The 24841-nt window shown below is 38.6% G+C and overlaps 1 protein-coding gene across 1 annotated transcript in view; it reads left to right on the plus strand.

The window, feature by feature from the left end:
* DCLK2 (doublecortin-like kinase 2) overlaps positions 1-24841 on the plus strand; it is a 260771-nt gene that overhangs the window by 167028 nt on the left and 68902 nt on the right. Inside the window, exons 2-3 of the mRNA XM_009890760.1 lie at positions 5-285; positions 12379-12713. Of these exons, the coding sequence (XP_009889062.1) occupies positions 5-285; positions 12379-12713 (616 nt within the window). The remainder of the gene's footprint in view (positions 1-4; positions 286-12378; positions 12714-24841) is intronic.

Raw genomic sequence — 24841 nt, forward strand, 5'->3', positions numbered from 1 at the left:
CCAGCCCGGCGCACAGCGCCCACTGCAGCCTCTACCGAACGCGGACCCTGCAGGCGCTGAGCTCGGAGAAGAAAGCCCGGAAAGCCCGCTTCTACCGCAACGGGGACAGGTACTTCAAGGGCTTGGTGTACGCCATCTCCACCGACCGCTTCCGCTCCTTCGACGCCCTCCTCGTCGAGCTCACCCGGTCCCTGTCGGACAACGTGAACCTGCCCCAGGGCGTCCGCACCATCTACACCATCGATGGCAGCAAGAAGCTCACCAGCCTGGACGAGCTGGTGGAAGGTGAGGGGGTACCAGTGGGCCGGGGGCAGTTCTGCCCTGGCATGTCGAGGTCTGGCAAGAGGTGGCGTTTGGGCCTGGTGGTGGGCTGCAGGCTCTCCCTGGGGTGGGCTTTCCTCTCCCTACCCCTCTCTCAGTCAAAGCTGAGAAGGGTCACCTTGCTGAAAATCAGCAGCCCCTGAGGGCGAGCGGGCTGGAGTTGCCCGCTGCTGGGAGGTGCGATAGGCCTCGCTTTCCCAGTATGGACCATCCACTTCTCCCATCACCCAGATGAGTGCTGTCTGCATGTGTGGGGGTTCACTCTAATGGTAGTTAGGCAGCAGGTAGTCGTTCCGTCTGTGAGCACCACAGTAAAGTTCTTGGCTGCCTTTCATTCATCACCAGTTGTAATAGAGGGAAATGCTGTAACTTAGTTCTTTAACAGTTATTACACTGTCATTGATGCCTCACAGTGGCTTAAGCTTTCTGAGAGAAAGCTCTGGTGCTGTGAAAAGTCCATATTCATAGAGGGAATTATCTACCTTGTTTGACTTCCAAAAGCATTTTCAGAGTTGTCCCTAAGTAGCTTTTGATAACGGGACTTAACTGCTAAGGTTAGGTAGACCTTGCAAATCCAAGCAGAACAGCACTTGGCTTCTCAAAGTGGGGCCAGAAGTACTTTTTTTTCCGAATGAAACATATGCCTCTTGTTTGTAGGGAATAATAATTACCAGAACAAGGAGCAGATTTCCCCCATGTTCTCTCATGATGTCTTAAAATACAGTTTAAACTCAACATTACGTGAATAAGCCTTTCAAATATATTGGTTCTGTTGTGCATGCTGTGAGGCTCATAATCAATTTGCACTTGATGCTTTTTCTGATGTATCTGCCTGGTATCAGCCACTGCAGTCTTCCACACATTGACTCTATATGCCAGGTGTAGCTGATTCGAACTAATGAAGAAGTAGGATTTGTAGGTCTTCTAATGCCTCCTCCTTTTTAGGCTTTCAGATGTGTATCCTTTAAGCTTTGATTTGGAAACTACCCTTTTCAAAGCAATGCTGAATCACACCTGGAGAGTTTGAAAAAGGGAACCTGAAGAAGACCTTTATATAATCTGTCAGTAAAGGCACTGGGAGTTAGGGACCAGCCACTCCAGAACATACAAGGGGAGGGAGAGGCTACAGCATTTGCTGCATCAAAGAGGTCTCACTCAAAAAAGATATGCATGAAAGTGCACTTTGTAATAGTAACATAGTGCCTGAGGACTTTCGCCATCATGTGATCTACCATAAGGCTGTTCCACAGTCAAAACAGAGGAAATGTGAAATGATTGCTGAGTGAAATGCTGACTCTGTAATAATAAAATAAATGTGAAATCAACCAAAAACTTTTCCATGATTTGGTGATTAATTTAGATGTAGTTTAAAAAAAAAAAAAAGAGATGCTGGGATGGGGGGGAAAGGAGATGAAGCAAAAATTGGATAAACTAATGATAACATGGGGTGACTTTTGAAATGTTGCAGAAGGAATGATCTTAAGCTTTTATGGCTTAAAACAAAGACAAAATGACTTGCTGGACAACAGTATAAATGCAGTGTATACCCTCACAACTCTGTTTAAGTTAATAACTGGAAGCAAAACCATACTTCCTGTCTCTTCAAACACTCATTGAAAGAGTGACCTTTGTCGTTGCTCTTCACTGGAAGAATAAAGCAAAACAAATGTCACAATTAGAATGCCACTTCCATGCTTTCTCAGTAAAATAAAAAGGAGGGGGGGAAAGAGTCCCAATTACTTAGTCATCTATTCACGACCACTACAACTTTCAAGAATCTTAAGAAAATCCTGTAGCATCACAATTGGATTAGTAAGTTCTACAATTAGCATGCCAAAAACTTTACCAGTGTAAGTCTAATCACCATACAGAGAAAGGAAAGCATATATATACAGGGTCGGGAAGAAAGCAAACAAGTAGTGGATCCATCATTCCTTGACATTATCTGAGCTCTTTGCCAGCTGTTTTGTTCTTAAGATGCTGGAAGAGGATCTGATTTGGTTTTATTTTCTTTATTTCTTGTAGTTCCAGCACAGCAAGCTTGAACTTCTGCTCTAGAACAAATACTTGAACGTTGGTGATATCCTAAAGCTTGAACTGCAGTAGCACCAAAAGCAGTTTGGAATGGCATTTTGCTTGTATTGCTATTTAATTATCAGGAAGAAAAATAAAATTAAAGTGCACGTGCCAGCTACAGGCTGGACACCAGACCGAACATGGCTACTTGATGCAATACCAAGTTGACTAGTCTGTTTGCACATCATCAGTGTTGTTGAACTGATACGTGAAATTGCAGCAGTTCAGGGTCAGTAGTGGCGGCTCTATGAAGTGAGCAGAAGGTGAGTGCTCGGCCACCCTTGCCAAGCTAGCAAGATCTGCATTAAACTTCCCTCAACTTGAGTCTGTGTGTGTAGCTCTTGGACATTGACGTGCCCCAGTGCAGGCAAGCTCTTTAAGGCCTATTTGCTGTTTATCAGGTTAATATCTGTCTGGGGTATAAAAGCTGGCACTATCAAAATCTGTAACATAATAGTCCAAACTAGCCAAATTGAGTCACTGATGAATCTGTTTTACCGTTTATCATTTTTAAGAGGAAAATAGACTAATACACAGACATACTGTGGATTTCAAGTATTACTGTTAGGGCTTGAGTCAGTTAAAAATATGACCAGATCGTGTTTATTAGTCAAAGATTGACAAGCTCAATTTTAAGAATATTGCTTTTCTTAACTGGATATGACAGTCAAAAAAGCGTGCTGTTCTTGACCAGCCTTAGGCAAACACCATTTATATTCCCAGCCCCTGTAGATTAGGGAACATTATGGCTCATGAGTTTGGCAGTTTTCATTGCTTTCTTAGAATGGGAGTGAAGAATTTCATTGTCTGCTCCTGATCTTCTTTGAGCAGACAGAGCCAGAGAGGGGATGGGGGTTGGGAATGTTAGGACTTTCTTATAGTTTTCTTTCTTTCAACCTTACTGTCAGACATTACACTACTTTTTACTTTTGAATAGGAGATTCCATGTGTAATTTTATATTTTCCCTTCAATATCAATAATGGAATAATAGTTTCATTTTTATTCTCTACCATAGTTAACTGTCTAAATCCTTCAGTTTTCTTTAAAAATGTAAGCTTCTGAAGCATGAAACAGTGGTAATAGTAAGAACTGTGCAGTTCTTTAGTGCTGAGGTTTGTGTTTTACACTGATGTCAGTCATGCTCTGTCTCACTGTCCTGTGCTTTTGTTGTCTTGGTAGTGAAAGACATGGAGAATCCTGATTGTTAAGGTCTGCTGCAAAGTTGGGAGACATTGTTGGATTTTGGGAGAGGAAACCAAGTGTAGACTCTATTCCTGGCAAGAACAGTTAGGTAGATTTGGCATGTGATAGGGAATTTTTCTAGTTCCCTAGGTAGGCAGCATTGCTAGGAGTCTTTTGTTCTTTCAACTACAATGCTTAAATAATACAGTCCTTTATAAAATGTCAGTAGTTTTGTCTGCACAGTTGTGCAGACAATCAACAGGCACCTGTAGGGAAGTCTTCGGGCAGGAGGTGGGAAGCTTCTGAGCAGGGCAGTCCTTATGCATGGCTAGGACATGTAGCACAGGACAATATCAGCTTTAAAGAAATGAACTCTGACACATTAATACAGAGTAAAAGAATATTTTTGAAACAAAGTATTGAACAATCCCAGTATTTTCTGCCTTAGATCATTGTTTTTGTTACTGCATATTACATTTTAATCCTGCTTAAGTACCTGTGATTCTAGTTGATGCATACTGTTATATTAGGTCAAGTATATATTTTCTCGTCAGGGCAAGCAGACGGTGACATCAAGTACTCAGTTTGTTTTTTTGCTTCTTCCAAAAGGTATGATTACCTTCCTGTGCTAAAGCCAAAAGCTGTAATGCTTTAAAAAGAGGCAAATGTAACAGGTTTAATAAAGAAGGTTAAAAAGGAAGGATAAAAGAAGGATTAAAAAGCATTAAAAGCATATGCTTCCAAATATATGTTTAAATCACTGTAGTTACACAGTCCTGGAGCAATGGGGTGTGGATGTGAAATTGGATGAAATTGTTGGTTAACTTCCCCTCCAAGCAAAATAAAATAGTTCCACTACTGTTATCTCCTAGTTTCAGGGATGGGAGAAATGTAGTTTACCTGAAAAAAGTTATTTACTTACTGCGGAGGAGGCATGTGGTATTAGGCGGGTTTTATACCAGGTGGCCTTAACTGTCTTCTGAAAGCTTTTACCCTTCCTGAGCAGGGGGTTAGACCAGATGACCTCCAGAGGTCCTTTCCAACCTCAAATGTTCAGTGATTTGCTGAAAGCTTGTAGGAAGCTGTCATCTGAACCTCTTGACTAAATAAAGTAAAAAGAGAACTAGGAGCAATTAGGCATCGGGTAAAATACTGGTTGTCATCCCAGGTTTTAAAAAGTATATTAGGAACTAAAATGCTGTAGATGAGGAAAGATTGTGACTTATGCAGGGTTGTTGGAGGTGACGTGAAAGTGAAGGAAGTGTGAGAAACTAATGAGGAAGGAAGTTCTGTGAAAAGAAGGAAAGAGAGGTCTAAATAACCTAATCCTTCATAAAAGGGGTTGGTTTATTTTTAGATCAGTTCTTTTATACATGACATAAATACACTGTTCTGGAAATCTGCTTGGCTTTGTATTACAGAACTCAAAAAGGGTACTCTCCTGTGATTCCTAAAGTTAGAAGGTTAGTAGCCCTGATAACTACTGTGCCATACTGAATAAGCAGCTTTTGGCACCCTTGAAACTAATGAGTGTCACCAAAAAGAAGCTGAGGAACATGAGATAGATGGAAGAAATGTACCTAGAAACCTGCCCTGTCCTACGTGCTTCATAGGAGAACATGCATTTAAAAATAGAGACTAACGGTTTTCTTTCTGTAGGGATGAATTTTACCTGCGTCAGCTGTGTTGTTCTCTGTTATGCAGTGTGTCATTTAAAAAACATGATGCTTTATGTGAGTCTTAAGAGGTAGTTGTTAGCACTTGTTCACACCTTGCAAAAAGCAAGCCAGAAAATCTTGTTCAGAGACTTCTGTTTCAGATATCCCGACTCAAGATTTTTAAGTGTTGTACACTTAATTTCTTCCTTACATTACCCACTACATAGCATATCCACAATTTGGTTTTTAACCTACTGCTAAGGAAAATGAAATATCTACAAGTCTTTAGTAGTCTCTGTTTTTAAGGACAAAAAGTCAGAATGTTTCTAGGCTATTTGTTAAATACCTAACAGTGGGGCTTCAACTCACAAGTCTTGTGCTGTGAAGAACTCCCAAGTTTTCAGGCAGCTGCGTTTCCTCAAAACGGCACATAGTTGCAAGTGACGTACACTTGTGATACAAAAGGACGAGATACATCCTGCTTTTCCTATCAGTACCTAAAATTGCATGGCTGAATTTTGGAGAGTTCACATACAGTCTCTTTATTCCTGCATTTGTATCTTTAAAGGTGAGCTAGGCACATTTCCTGTGAATAACAGTGTTGAAGAAAGAGATGGCAAAAGAAAACCTTTGTAGATGAGGTTTTAAGTAAGCAAAACAGTATTTAGGCAAATGATGGTCTATGCTATTTATCAGTCAGATTTGTTTTCTCTTTTACCCATTCTGTGTGTTCATCATCTGTATTTTACTGTTGTGAGGGAATGGCGAGTATATTATGTTTAGACTGTTAGGTCTTGAAACTGGAATCCCTCTACAGTGTACTTAAACTGCGTACACACAGCACACACACAGGTCTTTCTTCATGGATAGTGCATCTGGTTATTAATGCAGTAGAGGTAAATTATTTAGAGGCTGGTAATGTTTCCGTGTTGATAGGCAATGTTTCATGTCTTCTAGTTGTTTTTTTAATGTTAGTGAGACACAGAATCAGAAGTAAACTTATTCCATTTGTTGATTGTATTGTGACCCAAAATATCAGCAGATGTTACTCCGTTTAAGTGAACATATGCCCCATTTGAGGAATTTTTAGTGGTAGCAGGATTTCTTCATGGAAGAATTGACACTTTAGATCTCTCTGGGTACTGTCATGAAGCGTCGGATGGATGGCACATATGCTCTGTTGAAATTATAATGCCAATTTATAAGGAGGTTTCATATTTCAGCCAAAAATGCTCTGCAGCCCGGTTAAGCTTTCTGCTGTAGAATAGTTTGGCTGGGTTCAGAGTCCCAGCTGTAACCAATGTCTGTAATTCTTGCATATTTTTTCTGCATAAAAAAAAAAAAGAAGAAACTATTGTTTAATAGATCTTGCTAGTTCATCAGTGTATAGTTTACTTCTTTACCTGCAAATCTCAATGGAATATTAGTGACTAACTTCACAATCTGGTCTAAAAACTAAGGAGCTGATTCATGTTAATGCTAATGTTGTAAACGAAAGACATGGTATTTATTTCCAGTAATGTAACTGCTGTGACTATGTGCCGGTTAAGGCTAGTATACATTAACTTTAAATTCTTTTAAGACTACAAATGGGAAGTGGGCCTTCAAGCCATAAAATTGACCATATCAAGTCAGCAACGTAAATATGTGAAGTATTCTTTATGCCTATTTGTGGAGTTTTGTCAACTTTCTAGAGCTGGTAGATGTACAAATGACCAAAAGAAGCAAGGATCAAAATGCCACTGAAGTCTCCCAAAAGATTTTCTTAGTAATTGAGATTATATGTATTTAGGTTAGACAGATGAAAAATCTCATACTAGGCAGTTATTGGAACACCCAAAGGTACTTATTTATGTGGTTTTTAACTGTAAAGTAATCTGTTACTGTGTTAACAGTGTTTGGAATCAATTCGACTTGTTTAATCCCCCCTCAAAAGAAGTGCTGTATGTTACATTTTACAAATATTGGTTTTTGACTAGAGTGTGGAGATTATCAGAAGTGTGTATTTGTACATGAATTAATCCCAGACAGATCTAAAATCAAGTCATATGCTAAACCTGTGAGCAAATATTATATACAACGTTACACTTGGAGGATGGCTAAAATAACAATTTAAACAATAGCACAGTGTTCAAAAATTAATGCCTGCTCATCAAGGGGTGGTGGTATTTTAGGCATGCTTTTTGAATACATCATTCTGTAGGAAATTTTCCTGTAGTGAACTTTATAGGTGTGATTTAACTTACCCCTGCCATTTTTTTTCCGTCCTTAAATATCTTCTTCTGTTGCATAATCAATTCTATACCCCTGTTAAACCAAACAAATCAAAGTTTAACTCATTCCTAGAAAATTATCCTTTATGCAGAAAGCAGCAATTGGTTTTCTAATTATATTGTTTCTAGCGTTTTTTGGTGTTTTGCAAAGTTCTCAGTAGAACTTAGAAACTGTGGGTGAAGTCCTGGCTGTGGTGAAATCATTAGAATTTTACGTAGCAATTTCAATAAAGTAAAGACTTTATCTTTTAAGTCATGAACCAAGAAAGTCAGTGCATGTGTTTTCTCACTTACAGTCCTTGCTCTCATCCTGCCATATGTGCCTGGCTTGCAGGTGTAGTAGTAAAATCTGTTTTCCATGTAAAACCTGTGTTACTGAGTTTAGTTTATATGACTGGTATAAGAAAGCATGGAATTAAAACACTTACTAAACAATCTGTAATACATTAGAGTTCTCACGAAATTAGTCATTTCTGTATCTGCTAGTTATAGGAAATTTTGCAATAATTTTTGCCAGATATATTTTTTGGATTTTTTTTTAAAGCTAAAATAGTTTGTGCTTCAACTTAAGGCTTGGCTAAATGCAGTTGAAACAAGTTATTTGACATTCATTTTTTTGAGGTATTACATTGGTTTAAGTTGAAAGCACTTCCTGTTGTGGGTTTTTTGGTTTTTTTTTTTTCATCAAAACTAAGGCCTCTTCTTAAAGGAAAAGAAATAATAAACAGGTATTGCAACCTAGTCAGATAATGAAGAAATTATTTTATTCATGCATCAAGCAAGGGAACTAGTAGAAGGCAAAGAATTTTGCACTGCTATTTTAAAGAAATAAAGATCCTTTTGGATTAATACTGACTGAAAATTTTATAATGGGACGATTTCTGTTGTCCTAAAGGGTATTGTAGTACTACTCTGACAGATAGTAGATCACATTCCCTGGTAGTATAAAGAAAATCTGTTATGATACAAGTCTGTAAAAGACAAAGCTAGCATACCATATTGAGACTCTTCTATGGTAAATACTCTAGCAAGGGACCTTTTGTTCTCTCCCTGTACTTCGTTATGTAAACCAATTAATTTATTTCAAGTTGGAAAGCCTGTTTCTGAATAGCCTTAATTTTGAGGGGGTTTTGTGGTTGGATTTGGGTTTTTTTGTTGTTTTTTGGTTTTTTTTTCAAAAAACTTTATTAATTTAGGCTTCAGCCCTGAGGTTTAACTTTGAATTGTCTTGTGTGCAATTTTTTAATGGTCTAGGCAGTGCATTCTTTTTGAATTTGAAAGGATAATTCTGAACACACATGCTTAATGATGGTGAGTTTTGAGGTACCTCGTAGTGCTGATTGCTAGAACTTATTTAACTCTAGCCGACAGCTGGACAGGCTGTACTGAAGAGGTTACTCTGAGGTGATAGTTGACTTCATGTACTGAAGGTACAAAATCTTTGAGATGCAAGGGGCACCCAGTGTGTTTAGAAAGCTATTCTCATACATAGGATGCTGTCAGGGTTATTGGTATATAAATTATTATCAGAGGATGATTAAATGTTACCAAAGTCTTATGCAGATAAATACATGTCAAAGCAAGTGGTCAGGGACTTTCCAAAGTTGAATGCCTAATATTATGTACCCAGAATAATGACTAAATTGCCTTCTGTTCTTTTTTTTGTTTGTTTTTTTTTGGTAGCAGGAAATAATAATTAGCATTCTTAACCAACATGCACATACAAAAAACAAAGTCACTTGCTAGGTACCTCCATAAGAAGTTTAGCGTGCAGTTGTGGAAAAAATTGTCCTAAGGCTTTGGGCTGGTTTTGGCTGGGTTTTGGCTGAAGAAGTTAATTTTCTTCATAGTAGCTAGTGTGGGGCTGGTTTAGATTTGTGCTGGAAACAGTGTTGATAATCCAGGGATGGTTTAGTTACTGCTGAGCAGTGCTTACACAGAGTCAAGGCCTTTTCTGCTCCTCACACCACTCCATCAGCATGCAGGCTGGGGGTGCACAAGAAGTTGGGAGGAGACACAGGTGGGACAGCTGACCCCAAGTGACCAAAGCGATATTCCATACCATATAACATTATGCTTGGCATATAAAGCTGCTGGAAGAAGAAGGAATGGGGGGATGTTCAGAGTTTTACAGAGTTTGTCTTCCCAAGCAACCATTACGTGTGATGGAGCCCTGCTTTCCTGGAGATGGCTGAACACCTGCCTGTCGATGGGAAGTAGTGAATGAATTCCTTGTTTTGCTTTGCTTGCGTGCGCAGCTTTTGCTTTACCTATTATACTGTTTTTTGTCTCCATCCACGAGTTTTCTCACTCTTACACTTCTGATTTTCTCTCCCCCACCCCACTCGGGGGGAGTGAGCAAGTGGCTGTGTGGTGCTTAGTTACCAGCTGGGGTTAAACCACACCAGGGTTCTACATCACAGAGTAAACTAGTTGTAGATAGGAGAACAACAAAATGATCATCAGTTACAATGTTAGTAAGTCTATTGGTATGAATTAGAACTACCAGCTTCTTTTGAGATGCCTCTTATTAGGCAGCACTCTGTTTAGAGATAGACAGCTTCATGGCTTAATAGAAATTGTTCAGAAAATAAGCATAGTCCTTTGACTCTATTATTAGAGGAGGTAGCGGGGGAAGCCTTTGCTTTCTGTTGCAACTGTGCTGCTGTAACAAAACTTGAATACCTCATGCTATTTCACAGTAACAGGATAGATGAGCAAAAGGTCTCCGAAGACAGCTGTTGAAAGAAAATATCCGCCTATTTAGAATCATAGGGTAATTTAGTTTGGAAGAGACAGTCTGAGGTCATCTCATGCAACATCTTGCTCAAAGCAGATCTGACTAAATCAGATCGCCTGGAGACTTGTTGCAACTTAGCATGTAGTTCTGGGGCAGCCTAAGCTTCTAGGCCCCCACAGTTCTTCCTAAGATGTGTGTGTTTTTGTTTTTTTTTCCCCAACCTGTAGATTAGTGCTAGTTTGCATGCAGCTGTGTGCAAATCCCATTCAAGGAGTTTATGGGCTGAAAACAGCTCATTTGTCCTTGCTTATTTTGGGGGGAAAGAGGAGTCTGTTTTTGTCTGTATTGGTTTCGGTTTTGTACACCATTTGGTCTATGAATATGAGGAGGAACGATGAGGATGAGTAAAGAGGAAGAATAGAGGCAAGGCAGTGACATCCATAAAACCTCACACCAAATTGTTTCTTTGAACCTCAGTGGAGTACAGTCCTAGTGATGTTTGTGGAGGCATAACTGACTGTCAGACTTTCCCAAACAAATTTATTGTTAACTTGACTTAATTATAATCTGTTTTCTTTCAAATACAGCTAGAAAAATTTCAAGAAGATCTAGATACAAGATACATTAGAAATGTTATGGGAAAAGAAATACGAAAAGGTCTTACAGATCACAGTAATTATTCAGGGGTTTGAAAGTAGTTTACTGTCTTGTTTTTAGAATAAGCTGTACAACTTCTAAGCTAAATCAGCTCTCCAAAAGAGTTCAGAAAGTAAAAGTATTGTTTAAAAGTTTTCTGGTGTGTATCTAAACATAGGTATACAGTTTGTAACTTTTACAGTACTGTCCAATAGATAGATGTACGGTACTCTTTACTCGTCTTGTTGTGTGTACAGGAGGTGAGTTTGGTTTGTTCCACCAGTGACCTTGAGCATGTAGCTTTAATCTTAGAACAGGCTAAGCTTTTTAAGACATAGGTAGTTGTTCTGCCTGGAGGAATGGTGTGTTCTGTCAGTTTGGAATGATTACTTTTCATCCTTCTGGCAATACTCTGCCTCTTTGAGAAAGTCTTTGGATGTCATTTTGTGAGACTGGAAGGAGGGGGTTACAGAAATAACCCAGAGTTAAAGATGTCCTTTGTCATGGTCTGCATCTTGAATATTGCTTTCAGACTTTAAAATAGTTACAGTATACAACAAACAGCAGTTTGAACAGAAAACTGTCCTCCTCTTAAAAAAAAAAATATAAGAAAGAAAGAAAAAAAAGCCAGTTAGTTTCAAACCTTGCATTATGCCAAGGAATGGAGAAAAGTAACAAATTCCTTAGGTCTGCATCGTGGCTGGTGCCACTTTAAACAGTTTGATGTAAAGGTGCGTGTTACTAGCCTGTGATAATGTCTTTTTGTCCTTTGATCTCCCTTTCATGACTTCAGGAGATACCGGCAGTGCAGGGTTTGAATTCAGAAAGAAATAAAAATGGGGAAGTGTAGATGCCTTTCATATTCCTGTAGTCTCAAAGTCTCATTTGTGGCCTCAACAGGTGTTTGGTCAAAAAAATTTTGAAGCGAATACATTTCAACGATGTATCCTTGGAAGAAAGGCAATGACTCCTGGTAAAGTAATGTGCCTTTCAGGATAAGGGTCTTGAGATATTTGAATTTTATTCAGTTAAAACTTGCTCCTTTTGAAATAATTCATTATTAAACATAAGTATGTGTGTACGCATCTTGAAGTATATACTTGAGGAATATATAGGGGAGGACCTGGATATTTGCTGTAGAATAATGGTTAATGTCATGTATTGTGAGCTCAAGTAACTTAAGCATTTGCAAAATGAGTCTGTAGTCAGAACGTACAGTCCAAAAGAAATGGGAAATATCTTCAACGCCTTCATTACCCTTTGCTGGATTTTTTAATTTCTTAAGCAGGGGTCTTTTGAAACCTGTTGAAATCACTCGGAGAGTATTGTTTGGGTGGAAAGCTCTGATAATTTACAGTCCTCCATTTAAAATGGTTTGCAGTTGAAATACAGGAAAATCACCCCTTCTGAAGAATTTGTCTTTTTTTTTTTTAATTGACAAAAAATAGCTGCAAAACCCCTTAATTTATGAAAATATCATCTTCTTTCCAGGTGAAAGTTATGTATGTGCATCCAATGAACCGTATCGCAAAGTTGATTACACCAAGAATGTCAATCCAAACTGGTGTGTGAACATAAGGACTGGGTCCACTCGATCCTTGACATCTTTGACATCTACAAAGAGTGAAGTGAAGGAGAGTAAAGATTTCATTAAACCCAAATTAGTGACTGTTATTAGGAGTGGAGTAAAACCACGGAAAGCTGTGAGAATTCTGCTGAATAAGAAGACTGCTCACTCCTTCGAACAGGTCTTGACTGACATCACAGAAGCCATTAAGTTAGATTCGGGTGTAGTCAAGAGACTTTGTACACTGGATGGAAAGCAGGTAGGAGAATAAATTGCTGTGACCATCTAATAATTATGAGTTAATCTAAGATTCTGTGTTTCCGTAATGAGTTCTTGTTATTGTATATGCTTGAACCTGCTTCTGAATAAGGACAGTTTAATAAATGGCAACTTCAATTTTGTATTAAAATATTAATATATACAAAAATAAAAATTGTATATAATGCAAAAGAAGTTGACCACTTCACATTCTAAGTTAAAAAAAAATTAAAAATTATCTTTTTTGTATACTAACTCTGTTGCATTGCTAAAAAAAGTGCCTATTGATTAAGTAATACACTGTTAGAAACATTTGAAAGCAAACTTGTTAAAATATATATGTGTTTTCAGAAGCAGAGTTATGTTTTCAGACTACTACATAGTGCTGAGTGATATAAGAAAAATATTGCTGCCTCCTTCCATTTCACTTCCACGGGTTGCTATTTAAGTAGCAGAAGGACTGAAACGTCATTCTGGAGGTAGTAACTAACTGACATGATCCACGGTCAAGAATTTTATCTGAAATGAATAATTCTGAGGGTGGTTATATCTTTTTTAACTTGTTTTTGCTTTTAGTTTTACCACTGCAAAAACATGTTGCCAGGATTAATGATGCAGTAGGTCTTTTATTCTCGCTTGGAAATACAAAGAAGTGGTCTATAGAATGTTCTCCAGTACCAGATAAAACTGTTGGGAATACATTTGCTGTTGATCAGTCAGGTTAATGACTCAGCCCTTCTCGGAGCAGGACTTTGATACTTTTATTTGACACTGATGTGAAACTTTTGACAGCATTGTGACTTTAATAATACAGAGCAACACAGGCAGCAAAGTAGATCACATTCAGTATCAGGTACCTGGACTATTGTATTGTTCACTAAATATTAGGATCCTTGCTCATTCAACAGGTATTTTTGCACACCTGTGTATCTATATATTTGCATGACCTACTTGTAAAAGTTTCGACTGTGTTCGAACAGATGTGGGGACTTCTATTGTCAAGCTTTTTATAATGGGTGTAATCCTATAGACTACTGAAAGCACCTTTTTGTGTTGAAAGTTGCTAGCAAGTGTATTGCAGAACAAGTGCACTTACTCAGATTGTCTCCATATGAGGTCTGTCTCTGGTTATGTTCTTTGTGCTGTGAATACACTTCTTGTAATTAAGTACTTGAAAAGAACTTATTCTGTTCTTTGGTATTAAACATTCAAGGCAAATGCATCACTGAGACTCTCAATTTTTAGTATTTGGTAGCACTGTAATGTGCTCTTTAGTTCTTCTAATAGGTTTGATTTTTAATGAGATTTGTTAACAAGATTTGTTAAGAGAGAATCCTTTCTAGGAACATCTGAAATGTGATTTAGTCATGTTTAATTTAATTCATAATAAAATAGCTTTGAGGATATTTATTATACAGTAATTAGTCTCTTCTGCCCATGAAGTCTTCTGTTACTGTCTCAGATAAGATGATTTTAATCTTCTCAACCAAGTACATAGAGTCAGGAAAGGAAACTGCAAAAGCTAGGATTCTCAGTTCAGATTCACCTCTTCTATTGCATTGTTAATACAGTAGAAACTGGTCTGCGTTGATGTGGAAGATGCAGTAGTACATCAGGGATCAATAAAATTAATTAACATTAAATCACATATGGTGCTTGCCTGTCACCCTGTCGTGAATGGAGTGATGCACTTCACTCATAAGAGAGAAGCAGCAATATATTTATTGATAGAAACAGCGATTTAACAAAATTTGATGGTAAATGTGACAGCGGTTTAACAAGATTCAGTGGCAAGGCGCAGTTGGTTATTTACTGCGTAGAGGACAGGGTCAGCCAAAACTGTCAGGGAGACCCTCCTGTTGAGTCATGTGGTTCAGAAAGGACCCCCTTGCTTTCTAAACTCCTTCTCAGGGAGGAGTCTGGGTGTGGCTGGGTCCAGTCCTACTCCCAGACATGGGCAATGGTTTATGTCTAAAGGATCATATGTGCACAATCAATCTAAGTTATAATCTTAGCAAAGCTTCAAAGTTTAGCGTGCTATTAGTCACTTACTGAGGATCTCTTGCAACAGGGAAATCTCTCAACCTCAAGAAGTAACCTTGAGAGGTGTCCCTACTCAAGGGGAGATCCGGGCATGCAACCTGCTGCTGTGCAGGATCTCTCAAAGGGCTCTTCAGCTGTTCACTTTTTATAGGGGTAAGATGATTGACTTATAGTCATATTTGCATATCGATCACAGTATCAGTATTGTGGTTAGGTGAGCGCATTGCCATAAATTAGCCCTTGGCTATCGTGTTGTTATCTGTCTCCCCGGAATCCACTTTGAGCCGGGTGTAGCCATCACGACCAGATGCACCCATTATGATCACCCTGGGTTTTTGTCGCTTGGGCAGGGTTATGGGAGATAGAGGTCAGGCTGGGGGGCAGCACACAGTCATATGCCCATGGTGGATGATGGCTGTCTTCAGTCTACATTGAGTATGACCAATCGGTAATACTCCGAAATAAGTGTAATATTTCAAATTGCTGCAGTACCTCCTCCCAGCCTTCTGTGGTAAAGGCAATAACCAAACGTGGACTGTAGATGTAGGTTGTTCTCTAGCAGGATTGGGAAATCCCTAGTTCTCACTGCTAACAGCCTGCAAATAGCTGCTGCTTACAACTGCCTCTCTGTGTAAACTGTTTTAGTAGTAGTAGTGCGTAAATATGGAGACCTCCCTCCCATTTGGAAGAAAGGCCTTTTGCTTTTCCGTAGACTTTGGGAAGGAGCCTTTGCTCAATGGCGTAATTGTGATTTAAGTGGTCATTGGATATATGTGGAAGACCTATGGCTTTAAACACACTGATAATAAAAGCCTCCTGCTTATCTGGGAGGACAGAGACTTCTAGGGTTTTTGTTTGTTTCTTTCTTTTTCTCCAAAGTGAAAGGTTGACCCCAGTTTTAGGCAATAGGGATTTTTTTTTTTTTTCTTTGTCCATTGCCGGTATATGTAGAGGCTGGTGCCCATGGGCTTTGTGGGGTTTGGCAAATAAAGAGTTGCTTTGCTGCCAATTACCAATTGGTGGAAATTTCTGAGCCTATTTTCTCTAATGTAGTAATTGCTTATTCTTCTGAATCTGCTAGGAAGGCAGATCTTTTATGTTCATTGTAGTGTTGGCACAGCTTGAAAGGCAACCATTTAAAAAAAAAAAAAAAAGAGGCGTTTTGTAAACAGCTATGTTCCTATAAATGCAGCTCTTGTGTTTCTCAGGGGTTTATTTTGTCTTTTTCCTGGTCCTTCATATTTTTATCTCTGAGGAAATACATATTTTTTGCATTTTTTGTGAGTAAATAGGTTTAGGTTGTATTTTCTGTTTAATACAGAATTGATGCTTAAATTAAGCTGTTTAAAACATACATGTATAAAATTTATATCCTTTTATCAGGGAATGTGTTGTGCTGTTAACTTATGGGGCAATTTTGTTGGTGGTAAGAAACAATCATGAAACCAGTGACCTACGAAGAAATAATCTTTTTAATTTTGAGCAGAACAACAGAGAATGTCCTCAAAAGAGTTTTTATTTGCTCTTCTGGCTTCATTAATCTTGACTGTAGCAACATCTTGATGATAATAGTAACATAGAGAATAACATCCATGTTGGATATTTTCCTTAATTATTGTGTATGAAGACAATTATCTAGCTTTTAATTGTAAGATTTTGTAACATTACAAGATTTCCCTTTTATCTTCAGTTTCAATATGGATGCTCTAACTTAAAATATTAGTGCTTTGTAGCCTCAACTACAGATTTTATTTTTTTATTTTTTTTAAATACCTTGATGCAAGGCTGACTTTTCACTTTTAAGTTGTTGAGCAACCAACTTTTTTTACCTCCCAAGATTTCTGTGATGGTTTCTATATGAGCAAAAATATTCCTGTAAAAGTAACTAGGCTAAACTCTGCAGTGCAGGCTTCTGCTATTCCAGTTTTTGTGCTTCTGACATTGAGGTTTGCCTGGTATATTTGCTTGACCAAAGTGTTTTCCTTACTTGGCTGCATTTTTCCTTTCTATTCTTTGCTGGAATCTGTCACTATCCTACTGTGAAGCAAGGACAGTCAGACTGAAACTTCTCCAGTTGGGAAGTTAACCCTTTGTCATCTCAGAAGAGAAGGGAGGGTTTCTGTCTTGCTAAACAAGCTTCAGTTATTGTGAAGTGTAGGGTAGCAACTTAATGGTAAATTACCTGCACTAGCTGTTTAAAAGAATATAAAGAGGTGGGGAGGGGTCATGTGAGAAACTTGGAAAAAGCCATACAGAACTCTGAAGCATGAGTTATTTGATACACAAAACAAAAATCTTCATTCCAGGAACATAGTAACTTTTTAAGCTTGCATTGTGTTGCAGCTTCATGGATTAATATCCATAACAGGATTGAAAAGGTGGACGAGCCACCTTTTTTACACTCCATTCCCAAAATAGTGAGAATATACCACAGATAAGCCTTATTTTAAACGACTTTTTTGATGGGCTGCAGATATGTTGGTGGCTCTCTCTGAAACCAAAAGATCCCTAATTTTCTGTTAATGAAGCTTTTCCTAAGGTGCTTATTAAAAGTAAATGGGTAACTGAAGAAAATTGATATTACATTTGGAAGTATTCATCAGACTTATCATGGTCTTCTCAGTATTTTTTTATTTTCCAGTGACAGATTTGAAAATTCTTAGTAGAGATGACAGCTTCTGTAAACTGAATTTTGTATTTTCTTTGTAGTGGAAACACTAAGGAGACCGACTGGAGCTATTAACCTACTCATCACAGAGGGAAGAAACCAAAACAAGGGATGAGCAGGAGAGATCTCGTTTACTAGTACAACCGATATTCCCCATATTCTTGTTTCAGTTCTTTTGGCATATAGGCTTCTGTCATTCAGATCTGAAAAGCTCCATTAATATAGTGTTTTTACTAGAATCTTAATCTTAGCGAGAGCTATTTAGTACTGAGACAGGGAGGTTCCAGTTGACTGGAGGTTAGCAAATGTGACGCCTATCCACAAGAAGGGCTGGAAGGAGGATCTAGGGAACTACAGGCCTGTCAGTCTGACCTTGGTGCCAGGGTAAGTTATGGAGCAGATCATCCTGAGTGTCATTACGTGGCACATGCAGGACAACCAGGTGACCAGGCCCAGTCAGCAGGGGTTCGTAAAAGGCAGGTCTTGCTTGGCAAACCTGATCTTCTGTGACAAGGTGACTCGCTTTGTGGATGAGGGAAAGGCTGTGGATGTTATTTACCTGGACTTTAGTAAAGCCTTTGACACTGTTTCCCACAGCATTCTGGAGAAACTGGCTGCTTGTGGCTTGGACGGATGTATGCTTCTCTGGGTAAATAAACTGGCTGGATGGCCGTGCTGAGAGAGTGGTAGTAAATGAAGTGAAATCCAGTTGGTGGCCAGTCACAAGTGGTGTTTCCCAGGGCTCAATACTGGGGCCGGTTCTCTTTAATATCTTTATCAATGATCTGGATGAGGGGATCAAGTGCACCATCAGTAAGTTTGCAGATGACACTAATTTAGGCAGGAGTGTCAATCTGCTTGAGGGTAGGAAGGCTCTACAGGGGGATCTGGACAGGCTGGATCAATGGGCTGAGACCAATGGTATGAGGTTCAACAAGGCCAAGTGCCGGGTCCTGCACTTGGGTCACAACAACCCCATGCAGCGCTACAGGTTTGGGGAAGAGTGGCTGGAAACCTGCCCAGAGGAGAAGGACTGGGCGGGAGTACCAAGTTTGGTTTTGGGCCCCTCACTACAAGAAAGACCTTGACATGCTGGAGTGAGTCCAGTGAAGGGTACCATATCTGGTGAGGGGTCTGGAGGACAAGCCTTATGAGGAGCAGCTGAGGGAACTGGAGTTGTTCAGCCTGGAGAAAAGGAGGCCGAGGGGAGACCTTATCGCTCTCTACAGCCACCTAAAAGGGGGTTGTAGCGAGGTGGAGGTCGACCTCTTCTCGCTAGTAACAAGTGATAGGACAAGAGAAAATGGCTTCAAGTTATGCCTGGGTAGGTTTAGATTGGATATTAGGAAAAATTTCTTCATCAAAAGGGTTGTTAAGCATTGGAAGAGGCTGCCCAGGGAAGTGGCTGAATTGCCATCCCTGGAAGTATTTAAAAGATGGGTAGATGTGGTGCTTAGGGACATGGTTTAGTGGTGGTTTTGGCAGTTCTAGGTTGGTGGTTGGACTTTATGATCTTAAAGGTCCCTTCCAACCTAGATGATTCTATGATAAGTTTTAGAACACATACATTTTGGTTTTCCTCAGTTTTCCAGTTTTGTCTGCAAAGTCATACTTGGATGAGATTTTTTTTTTAAATAACTTTATTGCAGTTAACTGGGTTGTTGTAGCAAATGTTTACCTTCAGTTCAATTCTCCCCTACCTAATGACAGTGGAAAGGCTACTTGGTTTTCAGCTGTATCTTATTCATCAGCAGTACACTTTTTTTAAGGAACTTGGCACTAGGATTTAGGTGTACTGTTTTTTTAAGTGTTATTTAATTGTATTGTTACATCACTGTCTGATATCTCATTGCAAGCTTAGAAACTTAATAATACAAATGTACTTCCATTTTTGCAGGCATTATGTGTAGTTAAAAGCTACTGAAACCAAAAGAAGTCTTTTTCTTAGGTCTCAGGCTCTAACCTAGTAGAGGCACTTTCACAAATGTATTGGAAATAGCAGGTATTTTAATTTCTGCTACAGGCAATTTTGCAAGAACATAGAAAGCTCCAACTTTTGCGCAGTTCTAGTTCTGATGAAATTTAAAATGGCACTTTAAGCTGAAGTGTTGCATTAACCTGCAAGAATGAGGGGGGAAAACCCTCAAGCCCTTGCATTCCTCACAACTGTTAAAAAGGTTTCTATATTGTTGTAGAGGAATGCCAGTGGCAGCTGCAAAGGGAGTGATTCTCTGCATTGCAGATCCCACAGAAGTTTGGCATTTGTGGGCAAGGAGTCTTTCCTCACCTTGCTTTAAGATTTTGAACAGAAATGACAGTCCCTGCATTCATCTTAAAGGCTGAGGGTCAGAAGAGGTAGAGTCAACTTTTAGAAAGCAATTTGAAATTTGCCAAACTGCAGCAGATGACTTGGTGATTTGACACTAGGGATATAGTTGACAATATAACTACTAAAATAGTTGGACAGAAAGGCTTTTCAGAAATCATAGTTGATGTCCACAAGAAAAAGCAGATTAATCTGTTTATTATGTGGCAAATCACACCACTAAGTGTTATGTCTATTCTGTGAGGTAAAAAAAAAAAAAATAATAAATCATGGCAGTTTTTATATTGGTTTATAAGACTTGAATATCAGCAGAGTGTGTGCAACATTGTATGAGAGGACAGCAACAGGACCATTATGTCTGAGACCTCTTGATGCAGCAGTGGATAAGTGCTGCAACGTAAGAGTGGAGTATCAACTTGAAAAAGGCATATATGTTGCTGGTTCAGTGGGGTTTATTTTTTGGTTTTGGGTTTTTGTAGCTGACATGAGTCCACAAACTACTGTTGTATGAGAAACAATAAAACTTACTGATGGAGATGCAACCAAAAGTATTTAGATTATCTTTAAAAGAGAACAGAACTTGCAAGAGAGAGACTTTCCAAGAGAGTAGGAACTAAGTGGCCTGGGAAATTAAATCAGAAAAGATACACACAGTACAGAGGAGGAAAAGAAAAGGTCATACTAGATGTTGTCAAGAACAATGTTTCTCATTCACTGGATGTACATGAGACAAAACCAATCTGGAAGGGCTAAAGATTATTTTCCAAGGCATAGGGAAACCCTGAAAAAGAGTATAGAGGAGTCCTACAAGAGTCTAATTGTCCTACAGCTGATGCTGGTTGAATGAGATGAGTGTCTGTAAAGTTGAGCTAAATAAATTTCACTCTGAGAGTTATGGGGAAAAAAAATGAGGAAGCCATATTGTGAATCACTTGCAGATGGTTGGCTGATCCTTTCCCCCTTTTATGAGAACATACGAAGCAGTAGAGCACCTCTATTATGTGGAAGTTGAAAAGTTCCATGTTATTTGGTACAGTCACCTTTATGCGTGTTATGGGTTTGAAGGGCTCTGACATAGCACCCGTCCGTTCAGGGAGCTTGCTGTTTTGGGCTGAGCTCGGGACACAAAATGCTTCAAGAGAGTGTATAATGTGGGGGTTTTAGGGGTGGTGGTGTTGGCAGTGTTGTTTTTTTAACAATAAAGAGTTATGAAACAATGCCTTGACTGGGGAGAGAGACAAGGGGAAGAAAACAATAGTGGCTGCTTCCTTCTGTCTGAAGTAAGCTTTTTGACACTGTGTTTTCACGTCAGTCAGCTAGGGAAGCATGGTCTAGAAAAAATGCACTACTTACTGGATACACAGTTGGAATACTGTTGTTCTGAATGATAATTGACGATTCACTGCCAAACTGGAATTTTATATTGAGTAGGGGTCAATGAATATGTGTCTATACTAGTCACTGTAAATGACGTGGAAGATAGAATGCAGGATATGCTTAATAAATATGAAGAAGACACCAAACAGATGAGCTACAGGAAACCCAGACAACAGAAAAATAGAGTAATTTGGACAAACTGCAGGAATAACTTAGGATAAGGCAGGTTGAGTAACCTTAGACTCGCTGGTCATTAACAATGCAGATAGGAAATGGCAAGTAGTTCTGGTTGAAGTGGTAAAGGATCACAGCTGAAGATGAATTAATGGTGCCAGCAGTTGTGCATAGGAGAGGATATCTAACAGCCATACAGAAGGTATGGTCAATCATTTTGTTTCTGATGTATGTGTCAGGTGGCCATTCTGCTCTGTCTCTCTCAATGCAGTGATAGCGGCAAGAGACAGCTTTATTATGGAAAATCCAGAGCAAAGTAAAAAGAATTAAGAAAACCTGTCCTCTGAAGAAAGATTAAAGGAAATGGGATTGCTTAGACGGGAGAAAGATAATAAACCAGTTTTTTTGGGCGATGAACAAAAAAACTATTAACAAAGAAAAAGGAAATTACTTCTGTGTATAGGAAAAGAAAGAATAGGCTTAAAGTTAGTCAGATCTAGTGGAACTCAGTGGTAGTCACTATAAAGTTAAGATTAATGAAGAGGTGATTTTGGAGGAGATAAATGGGATCTAACAGTCTCTGAGGTTTCTGAAAACTTGTTTTTGAGTGTTTTCCATAACTAAAGGCTATCTACAACTTTAGAAGAGCTGTTGAGCTAGAGATAAAATAATGAAAATCTGAATGCCAGTTAACATTAAAATGTGCATGTATACACACCTGCATCTCACAGAGAATTCATACAGCAATCTTGCAAATCTAAGGAAAACAAAAGAATTAAAGTTGCCCTAATCTTGAGGGAGTCTGTATGACAGGAAATTAATTCATCCATGGACACTGCTACAAGATATTTTTGTTCAGACTTTCAGTCAGTATGCCTAGAACTGGAAGCCGTGGTTATTTATTGCTAGAAGAAAGGAGGAAACAGAGGAGATAATTCTGGCCTCTGTTCGTGGACATAGAAATATTCCCATCTGTAGTTATTTATGGGAGGAAGTGTTATCTGAAACTAACCTGAAAATAACTGTGCCCTGTCATAGATGTAGGGATCTGAAAAATACCTTAAATATGAAAATACAGAGATCTTTTTCCAGCTACAAATCTTGGCATGGAACATTTCTTAAAGCATCTTCATTACATAGAGTGGTTCAAAGGCCACGGGCAGATAATGTGTGGTTTAGGATTCACCCTAGAAAGTATTGGCAATTTTTATCACAGTTGTCTGAGGATTGCATTACCAGTCCAGTTACCATTTTGAGGGAAAAAAGAAAATGTGAAATGTTAAGGATTTTGTTTAAAAATAACAAAATTATGATGCTTAAGGTGCTACAGAAAAAGTATTAAAAAAGCAACAGAAACTTGATCATCTAGTGAGTCATCTCAGAAGAGCATCTTAAACTGGTAGTGAACAATAATGCTGAGGAAGCTCTTCAGCTTTGTTGCATATGCAAAAAATAAAGGTCATGCCATGTGAAATGGCCACAGCCTAGCACTGGAAAACTTGGCTGTCTGGAACAATGGTCTTCAAAATTTGTTGAGTGAGTGGGGACAGAGGACCCCCTGTATATTATTCTTACTTTCTGGAGATAATAACCCAAAATATAGTACAGGTAAAGTAGAGAACTTACATCTCTTTCCTCCCCACAAGGATACATAATTCTAGCTTGGAGTATATGGTGTGACGTTACTGAGAATGTAATGGCAGGGGTCCACTGGATGGGAATTTAATCTTTTTCAGCGAGGTAGGGTTTAGATATGTAATTAGTAATACCCACTGCCATCAAACTAACAGATTGATTGGTGAAGTGGGATATTAAAATAATAGACTATTTATCAACATGAACACAAAATCAGACCCTGATTGAAAGTCAGCACTTTTACATTACAGCATGGCAACTGACCAGAATTGCTGATATTTTAGCTAAAGGCAAGCATGTGTGTTCTGTTAAAAGTGACATCCAACTTGCTGGAGTCTTTGTGGATCTATAGAGAAGATAAATCCTGCTGGGTTTTCAATTTTTGTCTGTGCACACTGAGACTTGACAGCACTTAATAAAAATGACATGCTGCACAGTGTGGGAAACAATCACTGTGAAAATAGTGGTGTCACCAGTGGTAACGTTGTATCTTTGTTGATGTATGATTACAATAATTTTAGTGCTGGGTTGCTGAAATGGTGTGTGTAGCTCTTGGAATAAAAGAGCGGTATGCAGTCATTGTCTGCCATCTGCCATGCTAAAGATGGAATCACATGACTTGGAAACTAAACCTTGGGAATTTGTTGTGTCCCGCTGAGCCTGGCCATTAACAGATAATTAGTCTGGTAAAAATCTTTTGAATTCATTCTGCAGCTGTCATATGCCAGATTAGGATTTGTGTCACAGGTTCCTCATTACTTTGAGATCTTTGAATTTTTTTCCTGTAAATAAATTACCCTATGTTACTTCAGTAAACAGTTCTTGCATTATCATGTTTAAACATGCAAACTTTTCTTTAAGAAGCCTGTTATACCTTACAGTGTAAAGCTGTTTACCAGCCACATATGAAAGGGTTTCAAGGTTGAATTTTTTCCATTCCTGTTCATAACGCAGTCTGTAAACAGCCTTTCTAGTTTTAAGATTTGTCTTTCAGGTTGTCAGGTTGATGGATCTGTTATAGTAGCTGCTTCTTGGTTGGTTGTAATCAGTTTGTCAGCTTCTCTTTAGGCTATAGAAGCAAAAATACTGAAATCTTAACATAGGAACTTTTCTTCTAGATTTGTACCAGTTGTTAAGAAAAATGGCATTCTCTTCCATAATAAATTAATGGTGGGAAACATGAAACAGTTTGTCAGAGACAGGGAAGGGAATATTTGTGTTTAAGTCCAAAATATTGCTAGCTGATGGATTTGCAATGAACCTTTAATCACAGTAGTCTGAAGTCTCTGAAGGGAAAGTAATGTTGAAGTAATAGCAACGCAAGCCAAGTTATAAAAGCAAAGAGCTTCCCAGCACTTAAACAGAACAATGACCCTGTTTGTGTCTTGAACTTAGTAAGCTTCGCATAGGAAGGAGTGATATTCAATGTTTTCACTGGGGGCAGTGAAATCCAGTGTTTCTTGTTGCAATTCTCTTGTTTACAAAGTCAACAATCATTTTCTTCTGTTATGGAAATATGCAATCTGTGCCATGTTCCTAAATATTTTGTTCATATTTATTTGGTGTTTTATTTATTGATATGTAGCACAGGGTATCTCTGCAATCATGCAAGACCTTTTGAAGAAATTAAAATATTTCAGAAGAAAGCAAAAAGAATAGAACATAACTTGTAACTAAATGGCAAGTTAGAATTTTGGGCTTTGGGGTTTGGCTTTTTTGGCTTTGCCCTTCTTATCTCTAACCTCCAACTCAACTAGTATTTAATTAGGGAGTTCCAGACTGGATAAAATCAGTGGAAAATAGGCTGGTTAGTTAAAAAAAAAAAAAAAGATGGTTGAATACCAGACAGCCAGAATTCTCTTTAAGAGCTTTCTGAAGGTGCCATTTTCTTGCATGTGGAAAACTT

The sequence above is a fragment of the Charadrius vociferus genome, unplaced genomic scaffold, assembly GCF_000708025.1.
Source record: "Charadrius vociferus isolate BGI_N301 unplaced genomic scaffold, ASM70802v2 scaffold178, whole genome shotgun sequence".
NCBI classification, from domain to species: domain Eukaryota; kingdom Metazoa; phylum Chordata; class Aves; order Charadriiformes; family Charadriidae; genus Charadrius; species Charadrius vociferus.